The sequence below is a fragment of the Mustela nivalis genome (genome assembly GCF_964662115.1).
Source record: "Mustela nivalis genome assembly, chromosome: 7".
Taxonomy (NCBI): Eukaryota; Metazoa; Chordata; class Mammalia; order Carnivora; family Mustelidae; genus Mustela; species Mustela nivalis.
This window is the reverse complement of record NC_139026.1, coordinates 5,387,283-5,402,102: the sequence shown is the minus strand read 5'-3', so window position 1 is coordinate 5,402,102 and position 14,820 is coordinate 5,387,283. Positions and strand designations below refer to the sequence as shown.

The 14,820-nt window shown below is 58.7% G+C and overlaps 1 protein-coding gene across 1 annotated transcript; it reads left to right on the top strand.

Annotated features, from left to right (window-relative positions):
• Nucleotides 1-4,163: 4,163 nt before the first annotated feature.
• TSPO (translocator protein) lies at nt 4,164-14,820 on the top strand. Its single transcript, XM_082742741.1, has 4 exons — nt 4,164-4,254; nt 11,933-12,146; nt 13,730-13,868; nt 14,383-14,820. Exons 2-4 carry the CDS (start codon nt 11,965-11,967, stop codon nt 14,569-14,571), a joined length of 510 nt encoding a protein of 169 aa, XP_082598867.1. The 5' UTR covers nt 4,164-4,254; nt 11,933-11,964; the 3' UTR covers nt 14,572-14,820.

Below are 14,820 nucleotides of genomic sequence, written 5' to 3'. Positions count from 1 at the left end.
GAGCAGATCTTTAGACCCCTGTCTCTAGCTACTAAGTGATGCCCCTCCTTCATTCTGGCAAACCTCTGGGGTTTAGCTCTGGAAAGGGCTGGATGGGCCAGGGACAGAGCTGAATGTGGGTGCTTTGCCAAAACAGGTGAATACTGAATGCGGGGTGTTCTCCCCCACTAAGCTCCCAGAAACCCAAAGCTAGACCCTTACCCTCCACACAAGTGACTGAGGGACCCTGGGGAATCTGATTAGTCCAAGAAGAAATCTGAAAGACATTGACAGTCCCGGAAGTACCCAGACAAATGGGCCCCCAGGTTCCAACTTACAGTGATGCTAAACCAACAAATGCTGTGCATAGACTTATTTTCTTCCCTCCTAATCATGAGCAGCCAGCCAAGAATTCCCAAGCATCTGAGGAAAGCCTCTTACAAACAGAAAACAAGAACAAAAAACCCACAATGCATAGGATTTAGATACTGAGAAGAAAAAAGTTTTTTAAAGAAAACTATCACAGATAGTTGAGAGGTAAGAGAACTGGCTGTATCCATGAAAAATGAACAGAAAGGTATATTTAAAAAGAACATTTAGAAAGCAAATAAGAATCTCTTGGAAATTAAACATACTAAAGCAGGGGGGGGCCTGGGTGGCTCAGTCGGTTAAGGATCTGCCTTAGGCTTAGGTCGTGTTGCCAGCATCTTGGGATTGAGCCTCACAGTGGGCTCCCTACTCAGCAGGAAGTCTGCTTCTCCTTCTCCCTTTGCCCCTCCCCCTGCTTGTGTGCACACACTCTCTCTCTCAAATAAATAAATGAAATCTTGAAAAAAAATTTTCTAAAGGAAAGCAAAGCCATGTTTAACTCACAAGTTAAATGAGATCTTGGGGTAAACGGAGTACTCAGAGAGAATACCAGGAAGCCCCTGGGCCATTGGCAATCACCTGTTCCTTAACCTGGGGGGTGGACACTCAAGTGTCTTTTAAGTATTATTTTAAAGCATACCGTGTTTTATATACATTTCTGTTTGTATGGAGCATTTCACAATTAAGAAAACCAAGGCAGCAAATGTTTGTTACTGTAGAAAGAGGCATCTGATTTATTGTAAGGGGAAGAAAAATTATAAAATCATTTGTAGCATGAAGGCATTCTTGTAAAGATAGGTGTGATATGCTTAGAAAAATTCATGCAGGGGCACCTGGGTGGCTCAGTCCTTAAGTGTCTGCCTTCAGCTCAGGTCATGAACCCAGGGTCCTGGGATTGAGCCCCCACCTTGGGCTCCTTGCTCAGCAGGGAGTCCACTTCTCCCACTCCTTCGGGCCCTCCCTCTCCCCAAGCTCACGGTTGCTCTCTCTCTGTCAAATAAATAAATACAATATTTTTTTTTATTTATTTATTTGACAGAGAGAGATCACAAGTAGGCAGAGAGACAGGCAGAGAGAGAGAGGAGGAGGAAGCAGGCTTCCTGCTGAGCAGAGAGCCCGATGCGGGACTCGATCCCAGGACCCTGAGATCATGACCCGAGCCGAAGGCAGCGGCTTAACCCACTGAGCCACCCAGGCGCCCCTATAAATACAATATTTTTTAAAAAAGAAAAAGTCATACAAACACTCACTGAAGTGTTGACAGTACTTTGCTCTAGGCGGTGGGAGAGGAAGTTGCTTTATTTTTTTTTTCCCCGTATTTTCCAATTCCTTTGCAATAATTTTGAGTCACTCATATAATTAATAAAATACATAAATGAAATACAAGGATATACTGTACTTGAATCACACTTGGAAACGGAAGCTGAATGACCCACCGGTTAAGAGTGCAGATCCTGGGGGTACTTGAATGGGAATCCTGACTCCAAGGCTGACCAGCTGTGTGATTCTGGGATGTTCCCTATCCTCTCTGAGCCTGTGAAGTGCGGTTAATCCTCTGGGGCTTGGGAGGGTGTTGCCATGCCTTGTTCCTAGATCAACGGAGTCTAGAGGTAGGTTTTTTGTTTGTTTGTTTTTTAATATTTTATTTATTTATTTGACAGGCAGAGATCACAAGTAGGCAGAGAGGCAGGCAGAGTGAGAGGAAGGGAAGCAGGCTCCCTGCTAAGCAGAGAGCCCGATTCGGGGTTCGGTCCCAGGACCCTGGGATCATGACCTGAGCAGAAGGCAGAGGCTTTAACCCACTGAGCCACCCAGGCGCCCCTAGAGGTAGGTTTTGCTTGTGTCAAATCCTCTAGGGTTTGGCCCAGACCTGGCCGCCCTGAGATGCTTAGGTATATATGCCAAATGCCCAAGAGAGGCTCTGTGTTTAGTGCTATGGAGTTCAGAAGTCATTGCCCACTTAGAATGGGGGTGGCCCAGACTTGGGGTTCTGGAAGAGCTTTCTGGCATGACACTGGAGAGCCATCCAACTCGGACATGTGGACTTGCCCAGGGTGGGGGTGGGGTCGGGGGTGACCTAGACAAGGGCATAAAGGTGGGAAAGGGTGGGGTGGTCAGCTTGACCCCAGGGCCAGGGAAAAGGATGGGACAGGACCCTAAGTAGTGGGAGCTTTGGAGGGTCCTCGGCAGAGGAGGGGAGTGGCAGGAACAAGAGGGGAGCTGGGGGCCAGCTGCGGCTGCTGCTCAGAGGAGGGACAGTGGCTGCTCCGCAGGCTCGGGAGGGGTCCATGGAGTTGGACAGGAGGGAGAAAGCAGTAAGGGGAAACTTCCAAGACCAGGGGGGGGAGCATCTGCATGCAGACCTCCAGTGTGAACCCCTCTGACCCGTAGGTTGTGTGAGCTTCAGGAGGGCAGGGAGCCATGAGTGTTCGTTCTCGGCCCCTCCCTTTGGCCCTGGCATGCAGCAGACACTTGGGGGCAGAAATTTCCTTGAGCCCCATGTGTAGTAGGGGTGAGGCTGGAGGAAGCTGCCTTGTCTCCTCCCCCCGGGTCTTCCGGGGGAGGTAAGGGTGCCGTTTGGCCAAGCCACAGGCACCTCCTTACAGGAAGAGGGTGAGGGTTGGCAGCTTGCTGGGAGGTGTGGCCAGAGGGAGTTCATCCAGTAGGGCGGGTGCAGTGCCTAGGGCCACAATACTTTCAGGGACCCAGGGAAATGTTTTAACTTCTTTTAAAATTAGGAGAAAGGGGCGCATGGGTGGCTCAGGGGGTTAAAGCCTCCGCTGTTGGCTCAGGTCATGATCTCAGGGTCCTGGGATTGAGCCCCCCCCCTTGGGCTCTCTGCTCAGCGGGGAGCCTGCTTCCCTTCCTCTCTCTGCCTGCCTCTCTGCCTACTTGTGATCTCTGTCTGTCAAATAAATAAGTAAAATCTTTTAAAAATAATAAAATCATAAGAAAAAGAAACAGTCCAGACTGGATTATGCTTGTCTTTATATCAAAGCAGTCGAAGCAGGAAGGGCTCACAATGGCCAACATGGCAGGGCTTAATTTTTCCGTCTGCCGTCCAGGAGGCTAGCCGCTATGGCTGGGGACAAGAGTTCACATGGTCCCCCAAGGAGCGGTTTGGGCCACTTTGGCTCCTGCAGGCTGCGGGGCCCTGCTTGACCAAGTTAGCCCCGGGCTGCAGTGATAAAGCAGCACCCACAGGCGAGCTGAGGGGTCCAAGGCCTGCTGCTGAAGGTGCCATGCCTATCAGGGTGTGTCCCGGCCAGCTGGAGGCCACCTCTGGACCGTGACGGTTGCAGTCTCCCCTCACTGAGTGCCCAGCGTCTGCAGGGCGGCCTGCCCCATTACCCTGTAGCATCCTCATTAGTCCCACGATGTTGTGCCCATTTTACAGATGAGCATTTTACAGGCGGAGAGAACCAGTCACAGAGTGTCTGAGCCGGGACTCAGAGCCCCGCCTGCCGTCGGCCCCGGGCCCCAGTTCAAGTGACTGGGGTTTTCCTCTGGCGATGGGAACCCAGGGCTACTGTGTGGGACGGCGTTCAGGGCTTTGCTTTCAAGCGCTGTAGTTCTCCTCTCTGAGGTCGGTCCGTTTTCCCATTTTACAAACGGGAAAGGTGAGTCTCAAGAAGAAGCGACCTGCCGGTGACACGGCCGGGACGGCGGCCACGGGAAGGACCAGAGCCTCAGAGCCGCTCGGGGCCGGCCGGGGAGGTAGAGGCAGAGGGGAGCAGGCGCCGAGCGAGCTCTCCGGCCGCCGCGGCTTCCAGCCAGGCCGGGCGGGGCCGGCGCGGGGCGAGGCCGGCGCGGGGCGGGGCCTCGCGGCCGGGGCGGGGCAAGCCGGGGACCTGGGCCGCCACCTCGCGCCGCGCAGTGCCTTCCCGGAGCGCGTCCTCGTCGCTGGTGAGTGGGGACCCGACGCCGAGGGGGCGGCGGGCGGGGCGACCCCGCGCAGGTGCGACCCCCGACAGCGCCCGCGCGCCGGCGCGGGGCCCGGGGGCAAACGGAGGCAGGAGGGGGCAGGCTGGAGCTGCGGGGCGGGGACCCTAGCGGGCCGCAGGGGAGCAGCACCAGGGGACTCGGTGCCGGGGTGGCGGGCTGCCGGGACCCTCACCTCCGCGGTCAGGGCTCCTGTGCCGCGGGATTCCCGGGGCGAGCGGGAGTTCGGAGGAGGGGAACGGGCGCAATCCGCCCCGGCTCCGCCCCGCCCCTCCTCCGGCCCCCGCGCCCCGCCCCCGCGCCCCCGCGCCCCGCCCCTCCGCTCGGGTCTGGCGGGAAGCGGAGCCACCGGGAGGGACCCGACAGTCCCGATTCCCGCCCCTTCCGCCGTTGAGCAAGCCGGATGGCGGTGGACGGGGAGGGCGGGGGTGGCCGAACAGGGTACCGAGAAGGTCACGAAGTGCCCTGGCTCCGGGTCCGCTTGAGACTTTCCGTTTCTAGGCGGGGAAACCCAGAACACCTGGGCAGGCTATTTGCGCACAGCCAGTTAAGGCCCCCGAGTGTCCTAGAACCGGGTCCCGAGCTTCCCAGTTCAGTGCTCGGGTGCGCCGTCGCCTGGACAGGGGTCTGGTGTGGGCAGAAGGTGGCCTGGGACCTGCCTGCCCGTTGCCGTCCTGCAGCTGTAGGGCGCTGGGGCTTCCGGCCGTGAACACCTTGCAGAGTTCTGGGGACCCGCCTGCTGGCCCGGCCGGCCGGGGAGCCTGTCTGGCTGGCCTGCTGGTGCGTCGCGGGACCCGTACCAGCCATGTGCTCTACAGGCGGGGGCGGGGGGCGGTGCTGGGCTGGGGCCTCCCCTAGGGACCAGGCTGCGGTGTTCCGAAAGGGTACAGAAGGGTGCCAGGTGCCTGGCATGCAGCAGGCCGTGGACCAAAAGACTTGGCTAGCGGAGTGTGGGCCTCGATCCTCCGGTTCCTCGGTGGGGTGAAGTGGGGAGCCCTGCGGGGCATCGCACTGGACGTCTGCTTCATGGAGAAACGCTGTTTGTCCACTGCCTTGGAAGGACACCAGGAGCAAGGGGAAGGGGGGGCGGGGGGCTTGTTTACAGATGGCTGCGCAGCACACCCAGAGGGGGGCTCAGAGGGGACCCTTTGAGCTGAGGGAAACTGAGGCTCACCCAGGAGCCCCTGTCCAGGGTGATATAGTGACAAGGGGGGGGGGGGCAGGGCTTGAACCATTAGGGTTCCAGCCTCTGCGGGCTGCGTGCTGCTGTGTCAGGGGCTGAATCAGCCAGAAACCCTTGACCGTGGGTTGCTCAGGGGTGGGGTGAGGGGCTGGGGCTCCAAGGGAGGGAGCCTCCCTTTCCCAATATACACTTACATCTTCATTATTTTGTTTCGGAATCTGTTTCTTTTATTTGTACTTCCATTTACTTATTTCTGATTGGGCAGCCATGCCTGAATATGCTCTGTGTATTTAGAAAAGGAGTCCTTCTCGGTGGAGCAAATTCCCCCTTGTCCCTCCCAGCCCCACCCCGTCCCAGACCTCCTGGTTACCAGCTGGCAGTGGACCCTTCCCGACCTGCTGGCTGGTGTACTGGGTACTTGCATAATGAAAAAGATTCACAGAAGTCCTAACGCAGATGATTAGCAGTGAGTCATTTTAGAAAAGAAAGGAGCCTCGGGGCGCCTGGGTGGCTCAGGGTTAAAGCCTCTGCCTTCGGCTCACGTCATGATCCCAGCGTCCTGGGATCGAGCCCCGAATCGGGCTCTCTACTCGGTGGGGAGCCTGCTTCCTCCTCTCTGCCTGCCTCTCTGCCTACTTGTGATCTCCATCTGTCAAAAAAATAAATAAGTTTAACAACCAAAAAAAAAGGAGCCTTAACACCAGTCAGGGGACAGCTCGTGGCTTGAGTGAGAGATAAGGCCTAGGAGGGCCGGGTACAGTGGGGAGGAGGAGAGAATCAGAGAAACAAACTCTTTGTTCTGTGTGTGTGTGTGTAGGGGGGGCAGTTTCTGCCACCTTCTGCAGGGGAGGCCTTGGGGAACGGGGGGGCCCCCAGGGATTCACTAGCCGAGCCCCCACTTTACAGATGGGGACAGAGAGGCCTGGGAGGTGGGACCATAGGGCCAGAAATGGGTCTGGAGTCTCTTGCCGGGATGCAGGAGTGCAACTGCTTGAGGACAGGAGATCCTGAGCGCCCCCACCTCCTTGGGAGGACGGAGAGGATTCAGTTCCTGTCACTGCTGCCCTTGGCTGAGAAGGGGTCTAATGCCCTATGGGGCCTGGGACACTGGTGCTGGAGGGAGTGAGCCTCTTGGCCCTGAGAATCTTGTGACACGGGGCAGAGGGCAGGACCGCGGAGGTAGGGTGGGAGGCCCCTCAGCCCTCTGGGCAGGCCGAGTGCCATGTTGTGATGAGAAGGAGGTGACACGGTCATCGGGTGAAGTGGCCTTGTGGCCCAGATCTGAGGCCAGCAGACTCCCTGCTCAGGGGTGGGAGCGCCCAGGGCCTGAGAGTCACACAGGCCTGGAAAATTCTGGGACTCCCTGTGCCGCAGTGTCCTCATCTGGACAGTGGGACTAGTAGTGTCCCCTGTGGAGGCCAGGAGGGTGTGGCTCGGGGCCCCCAAGAGAGAAGCAGCTGGTGGCCACCCCTGCCGCTGCCGTGAGGAGTGAGTGAAGTCTGAGCATCAGGGTGAGCCAGCATGGTCACTGCTCTTTTCCCAGAGGCCTAGAACCTTCTCCTGATCCCAGGTCCTGAGCCCTCTGCTCTGGCTCTTCTTGGCCTCTGTTTTGGAAGCGCTCCTCGATGAGTGGCCCCAGGCCCGGGGGTGGAGCCGTGTGTGAAGGCTTCTGCCCCGCTGACCGTCCAGCGCCCGCCTGGCTGATGTCTTCCAGCCTTGGGTCTGTGCCACGGGGCTGCTTCTTCCCCCGGAGGAAATGGGGCAAGTGACCCCAGAACGGACAGCCACAGCCACTCACTGTCTGTTCCTTGTGTGAGTCACCGATGACCCCACAAAGCAGGCAGGACAGGTTGTACCTGCCTGATGTGAGGGAAACTGAGGCCCAGAGGGGAGCTTTGGCCTGGGATTGCACAACAAATTGGAGGCAAGCCAACATCTGGGTTCACAGTCACCGCTGTTGTTGATGGAAGTCAAGGGTGTGTGGGTGGCTTTGCCCTTCTACCGAGTCCTTTCCCAGTCACAGGTGCTCCCTACTTTCCCCAGCCCTCCCTGGGACCCCATCCCAGAGCAGATCTCTCTCGGGTCTGCCTGGGCTCGCCCAGCCCAGCCCAGTCCAGCTGAGCATGACTCAGCCTGGTGGGCCCCGCAGTGGGGTGATTCAGAAGCTGGGCAGTCCCCGAGAGGCCACAGGAAGCTCCCCATTTGGGCTTTCTCTGGGTGAGGCATTTGGCCTTTCTGTGTTTGACCTGTGAGCTGGGCAGACTCTCCGATCCCCGAGGCTCATGAAACGTGAAACACAGCCAGGGTCTAGAAAGCGCAGCGGAATGGGGGCAGGAACATGTTCTGCAGGCTCAGACCCTGCTCTGTCACCGAGGCCTTAGGAAAGACACCACCCTCTTGCGGGCTGTGGTTTGTTCTGTACAGCAGGGGGCTCAGTTGATGGGCTCTAGGGCCCACTTGGCGGGCACCGTGGGCAAGTTCTGTGTGGCACTTCCTGGGCACAGGCTGGGACAGGAGTGCTCCTGCCCACGGAACCTTGTGGAGAAATATGGGCCGGTGCTGCAGGGTGCAGAAGCTCAGAATCATGCTTGGTGGCAGAGGCCAGACCCCAAAGGCCACATACTGTTTGATTCCATTTACATGAAATGTCCAGAAAAGGTAAATCGGCAGAGACCAAGGGCAGATTGCTGGTAACCGGGGCTGGGGGAGGGAGGGCCACGGCGTGACTGCAGGGGGTGCGGGCGTTCATCTGGGTGATGGAAATGGTTTGGAACGTGGCATGGACGGTGATGGCGAGACGTCGGAAGTGCGCCAAATGTCCCTGAACCGTGTGCTCTAAATGCTTAATTTCATGTTCTGCAGATTTTACCTCGATTAAAAAGAAGAAAGTCCCGGGACAGGAGCCACTGACAGTCTCAGAGCAGGCGTGATGTGTTGGGAGGAGTGGGAGATGCTTAATTTCATGTTCTGCAGATTTTACCTCGATTAAAAAGAAGAAAGTCCCGGGACAGGAGCCACTGACAGTCTCAGAGCAGGCGTGATGTGTTGGGAGGAGTGGGAGGCTCGGAGGGCCCTGGGGGCAGGGGGAGCGGGGGCTGGGGCTGGGGTCCGGGCAGAGGTCAGGGACAGTGCAAACTGTTATCCAAACCAGGACACTTCCTTTTTAATGTTTTACCTTGAACCAATTTTAGACTTACAGAGAAGGTTCCAAAGTAGTAGAGAGAGTCCTCCCCCCGCTGGGAAGTCACCAGTGGTGTGGCCCTGACCGCCGCCACAGCCCCCTGGAGCTCCGCCAGGTGGGGTTTTGCTTTTTCGGCGAGAGAATACCGCAGCGCGTCTGTCCGCCTCTGCAGACCTTGTCAGGGGCTCGGGCTGCCCGTGTGTCTTGCCCTGGAGGCATTCACACTGAGCGCCCGTAGGAGGGACGCCTCAGAGCGTGAAGGGGACCCTCCGTTTGAAACAAAGTGGGTATAAAGTGGGACCGTCCCGTGCTGTGGGAGAAGGGACAAAGGGTGACACTGAGGAGACTCGAGGTCTGGCCCGCTTTGGTGCCTGACCCTCCAGCCCCTCCTCTCAGCTTGTGGGCCTCAGTTTCCCTGTCTGCATGTGAGGGTCAGGACGGCGTGAGGCGTCCCACCTGCCCAGCCTCGTCACGTTCCAGGGGAGGCCTCGGGCTTTGACCACAGCTCCAGTGGTGGCCCGAACCCTGTGGCTTCGCTGTGGACCTGACATTTGTTAGGCGGGCAGGGCAGGGCTGGGTCCCCGCGGCTGCTGAGGAGGCCTGAGCCCGCACCACGTGACCCGGTGGTGAGCCCACCGGGGCGGCCGGGTCCCGGGGATGTGTCTGGAGACCCACCCCCACCTGGCAGGGGCACAGAGCCAGCGTCCTCCGATGGTGGTGAAACAGACCCTCCCGCTCACCCAGGGACAGTCCTGTGCACCCCGGAAGCCGGCGGGCAGGGCAGGAGGGCAGGGGAGGGAGGAGCACAGAACATGGACCGCTGGGCGCCCGCATCACATGCCCAGCCCTCGACAGTCACCTCACAGCGCACCTGGGTCTCGGCCTTGGGGGATGGAGGGACTGTCCCAATGCTACAGGTGAGAAGACGAGGCCGGAGGAGGGAGGAGTCAGTCACTAGAGGGCAGAGCTGGAATCTGCATCTCCCTTCGTCCTGTTTAAAATGATGCTCGTTGGGGCGCCTGCGTGGCTCAGTCGGAGAAGCGCTTGCCTCTGGCTCAGGTCATGATCCCGGGGTCCTGGGATCGAGCCCCACATCGGGCTCCTGGCTTAGTGGAGAGTCTGCTTCTCCCTCTGACCCTCCCCACCCCGCTGTGCTCTGTCACTCTCTATCTCAAATAAATAAAATCTTTAAAATAAAATGAAGCTCATTATAGACCTTTTGGAAAACGATAAACAGAATTTTATCTATTTATTCTATTTTTAGAAAACAGAAACAGAATTCCCACTGCCAAGGGCAGCCCTTAGAATCCCCAGCTGCCCGCTTGCCAAGGGGCCCTGGGCCAATGCCTCCCCCATTCCCTGCCTCGGGTCTGCGCTGGCCGGTGGGATAAGAGGGGGCAGTTCCTGGCAGGGCAAGCAGCGTTAGCTCTGTGGTCATGAAGGCTGTGATTAGAACACCTTCGTGAATGTTAGTTTTTAAAATGCCTGTCTCTGTCATCTATTTTTTTTTTAAATCGGGGTGATTCTGTAGTCCACTTTATATGCCTCTTTCTTTGCTTAACATTATGTTGACAATTTTTACATTATTAGAGTCTTCAAAAGCTGGATTTGGGGGCTTGAGCAGGCCTTCATGGTCCCTGCTTGTTGGGGATGAAGGTTGCTTCACATTTCATGGGGCTTTCCGGGGCCCCAGGCTGGCAGCTGCCCCCGTCCCCAGGGCAGCCGTCACCCTTTGCTCCGAAGGCCTGATGACTGCACAGCCTTTCCCCTGCATCTGCTCTCCCTTCCTGTGTCCCTGTGCGGGAGGTGCTCACGGTCCTGGCCGGGGCCATCTTTTCCTTGGCCCCGCATCCGGGGGTGCCCTTTCTGAGCTCTGTGGTCCTGCAGGGAGTCTCCCGTCCCGTCTGCCCTGGGCCCCCAGCCCCCACCCTAGCTGGTTGAGCTGCGGGTTTGCTGAACTTGATCTGGATGGCTTCCTATCTCATGCAAACAAACACCTCCAGTTTCTCCAGGTAGGATCAGAGTGGCAGTGGGGGCCTAGCCTCCTCATTTTATGGTGGGGAACCCGAGTCCCAGTCGGGGTGCTCACAGACCGGGGATCCCACAGCAGGTCCAGTCAGAGCTGGCCCGAGATGCCTGGCCAGGGTCCCCCCGCCCGCCGTCACTCTGGACTCTCAACCCCGATGGGCAGTTCAGCCTGTGGGCCTCACCCTCTGCTGGGCGCCTAGTAGGTCCTCGAGCAGACCTCAGGGCCGCTGGGGAAGGGGACATAGCTGATGGGCGCGATGGACAGACCTGATGACTGGGTCCCCAGCCCTCAGGGTGGCAGCTCCCAGGCTGGACACAGGGCCCTTCCCTGCCTAGCCCCTGGCGAGCCTCTCAGGGTGGCGAGGGGCCCTCGCTAGTTTGAACTCTCGCAAACTCCTGTTCTTTCCCGCCTGCCACCTCCGTGAGCTGGGCTGTGGGGTGGGAGCCGCTTTTTGACTGGGCAGAGCCTGGCCCCAGAGTGCTGTGTGACTCCAAGCAGGCTGCTTTCCCTCTCTGACACAGAGGGGAGGAAAGGTGATTCTAGGGTGGGCCTTTAGGGGGGTGGTAAAATACCTGTGCGCCGGGGTAACACCCCCCCCACCGGGCGGGGCCCAGGTAGACGGTGTTGCTATCCCACTCTACAGAGGGGGAAACCGAGGCCCAGAGAGTTGAAGGGACTTGCCTGAGGTCACAGGGAGGTAGTGGGGAGTCAGGATTTGAGCAAAGCTCTGTGATGCAAGTTATTGAATGAATGAATGATTGAATGAATGAATGAATGGTGAGAGAGGGAATGAGAGGTACTAGAACGTCGCGCACGGGGTGTGGGCCGATGCGGGCTTCTCCGAGCGCTGGGCTGTCAGTTGGGCTGGGGAGGAAGGGCTGGGAGGCTCTCTGGGTGGAGGGGACATGAACTGGCCTTGAATCAGAGGAGGGGTCACTTGACAGGAGACCCAAGGTCAAGGGTGGGGGTGAGAGAGAGAGTACAGGATGCTGGCAGCAGGGAGAGGAGCCGAGGTGGGACAGGCTGTGGGGGCGGGGTCACCCAGAGGCTCCTGCCTCTCCGGGCAGCCTTTGGGTTTGGGGTGGGCGGGGCAGGAAATTTTGGGTGGAAATGTGCTCACTGGAGCCATTGCACGGGGCTGGCAGGATCTGCCCGGGTGTGCCCAGCCCCTCCCTGCCCAGGGCTGGGGGAAGCCTTGCCCCAGTTCTGGAGCACCTCCCCCTCACCCCACCCCTGTCTTCTCTTGCAGAATTTTCCAGAGCAGCAACCACCACAGCAGCAATGGCCCCGCCTTGGGTGCCCGCCATGGGCTTCACCCTGGTGCCCAGCCTGGGGGGCTTCCTGGTCTCGTACTACGTCCGCGGGGAGAGGCTCCGCTGGTATGCCAGCTTGCAGAAGCCCACGTGGCACCCGCCCCGCTGGGCGCTGGGCCCCATCTGGGGCACCCTCTACTCAGCCATGGGGTAGGTGGGCTGGGCCATCCTCTCCCTCTCGAGGCCTGGGGGCAGAGCTTCTCCTCCAGCAGGCGTTTTCTGGGCCGGAACTTTCTCCTCCAGGGCGTCCAGGGAGGGGCGGGCCGGATGGCTGGCACCCTGGCTGTTTTCGCAACTCCAGGGGGAGGCGGGCTCAGTGTGTCAAGTTCAGACCTGGGCAGCTTCCAAGACCAATAGTGGCAGCAACAGTAACAATTCTCTTAGCTACCGCTGTTGAGCTCAGTGCCAGGGTCTGGGTTAATTTTCAAGACCACCCACTTGACAAGGGGCCTCCTGCAGGAAACCCTGTGACTACACCCCTGGAGAGGAAGAGTAGGATGGGGAGGGCACCCCCTGGTGGCTCTAGTGGGAACTGCATCCAGCCTGTGAGGCCAGCTCCCTGCCCTCCTTCTGGAATGTTCCCTGCATCTTGGGTCTAATGCCAGTCCAGTACAGGGTGGGGCTGCAGATGCCAGGCACCTGGGGAGCAGGTAGCAGAAACCAGGCTGGATGCCATGGGGTCCTGATGGGAATAGTCTGTACAACCTGGGGGTCATGTGGGCACCAGCCCCAGCCAGCCCTGGGCCCTGCCCAGCCAGGCTCCCAGCTCTTCCTGTGTCCTGCTTTCTCCTCCCTGATCCTGGCCCAGGCACCTCTGGTTCTGCCTCTCCTTGTTCAGCCTCCAGGCCTCCCCACTCCTTCTTGGCTTTCCTCCGCTGGTGAGATCCTGGTAAAGCCCAAATATGACCCTCGTCTCTCCTTAGAGGGACGCTGCAGACACTTAGTGATACTGATAAGGTCAAATCTCTCATGGAGTATAGAGCTTGGACTCTGGCCCCGGCCACCTGGGTTCAAATCCTGCCTTCACCGGTTGCCTGCCAAGAGATCTTAGTCACTTTGCTGCTGCATGCCTCAGTTTCCCCACCTGTAACACAGGGGTGATAATACTGCCCATTTCACAGCATTATCATGAAAGTGAAATGAGTTAATACTTGGAAAGAGCCAGAGCAGTACCCACATGTGTACATGCTGGGGCCACTCGTTCTTATTAGCAGTGTAACTGCCTCCCCCTCGTGGTTCTAAGAACCCCCATGACCAGGTCCCCATCTGCCTCTTCAGCCTTGCCTCTCTGCTGCCCCCCAGACCTCAGCCTCCTGGCCCACAGGCCCCTAACCTGCCCCTAAGCGTTTGTAAACGCTTGTTTTCTCCCCCTAGCAGACTCCTACTTGCCCACTAAAGCCCAGTTGAAATGTCCTGTCCTCTGTGTGGGCGCCCCATCTAGGTTAGGAGCCTCTTTCTCACTCCAGATCGTGATGATAATAATGGTAGATATTTACTGAGTGTCCCACATGCCAGGCGCTGACCTAAGCCCCGCCAGGATGTTAATCAAATCCTCACAGCAGTCCTGGGAGCAAGAAAGGCCCAGAGAAGTCAAGCAACTTCCCTGAGGGCACACAGTGGTCAGTGGGAGAGCATGGCCGAGCCACCACTGTGCTGTCCCGTAGGTGAGCATGGCTCAGGGAGGCTTTTGGTCTCTTTCCTGCTGGTGCCCTGACTGATGGCCTCTGTTTCAGGTACGGCTCCTACATGGTCTGGAAAGAGCTTGGAGGCTTCTCGGAAGAGGCTGTGGTTCCCCTGGGTCTCTATACCGGGCAGCTGGCCTTGAACTGGGCATGGCCTCCCATCTTCTTTGGCAGCCAACAAATGGGTTGGGTAAGTGTGGCCTTGGCCAGTCTCCTTGGTCCCTGGAGATGGCTTGCGGAGGAGTGACCCTTCCTTGGGGGACACAGGGCATCACATCCTAGATGGGGTGAGGGTCTGAAGATCCAGGGGAGGGGATGGCACAAAGCATCTCGCAGGAGCTTTTAGGGGACCAGCAGCCTCCTGTGGAGCCCCCAGCTGCTTTTCCTCCAGTGGAGGAGGCTTGCGGGGTTCTGACAGCACCAGACGTGCTCACTGGCTTGGTTGAGGGCCATCGTATGGGGAAACATGACGCCTGGTGCCCTGTGTCCCTAACATGGCATGGATCAGGCGGGGGTGATTGTCCTCATTTTACAGGTGGGAAACCGAGGCAGAGAACAAGGGAGGGACTTGGCAGGGTCACTCAGGGTGGGATGGAGTGCTCCCTGGAGTGCACCCCACGAGAGGCCAGCTGGGACACGCACCCGGTGAGCACAAGGAACTTCAGGCCTCCCTGTCCCTGGCGCCCCCGTCCGTGTCTCTGCAGGCACTGGTGGACCTCCTGCTGACGGGTGGGCTGGCAGGAGCCACGGCCGTGGCCTGGCACCGGGTGAGCCCGCCGGCCGCCCGCCTGCTCTACCCGTACCTGGCCTGGCTGGCCTTCGCAGCCGCCCTCAACTACTGCGTGTGGCGGGACAACCGAAGCTGGCGCGGGGGCCGGCGGCTCGGCGAATGAAAGTGCACCGTCCTCTGCGGACCCCAGCTGCTGCCGATCAGATGCTGCCCGGGGTGGCGGCCCATGTGCTTCTGTGGCCGCCCAGCCTGCGGGTCTGTCGGGTCTCGGCCCCGGGGGTCACCGCCGGCTGCAGAGGTGCCCCAGGCCGAGCCTCTATGCCAGGAACGGCGTCCTGTGCTTCCTGCTCCGCTCCAAGTGCGCTCTCGGAACACGGGAGGCTAGAAGCCAAATAAAGTTTGTAACCTCCTG

Excerpts from the sequence above, each read along its gene's own strand:
- TSPO (XM_082742741.1), top strand. The coding sequence starts at position 11,965 with ATGGCCCCGCCTTGGGTGCCCGCCATGGGCTTCACCCTGGTGCCCAGC. Across the intron at positions 12,147-13,729 it reads ACCCTCTACTCAGCCATGGG|GTACGGCTCCTACATGGTCT; the intron begins GTAGGTGGGCTG and ends CCTCTGTTTCAG. Across the intron at positions 13,869-14,382 it reads GCAGCCAACAAATGGGTTGG|GCACTGGTGGACCTCCTGCT; the intron begins GTAAGTGTGGCC and ends GTGTCTCTGCAG.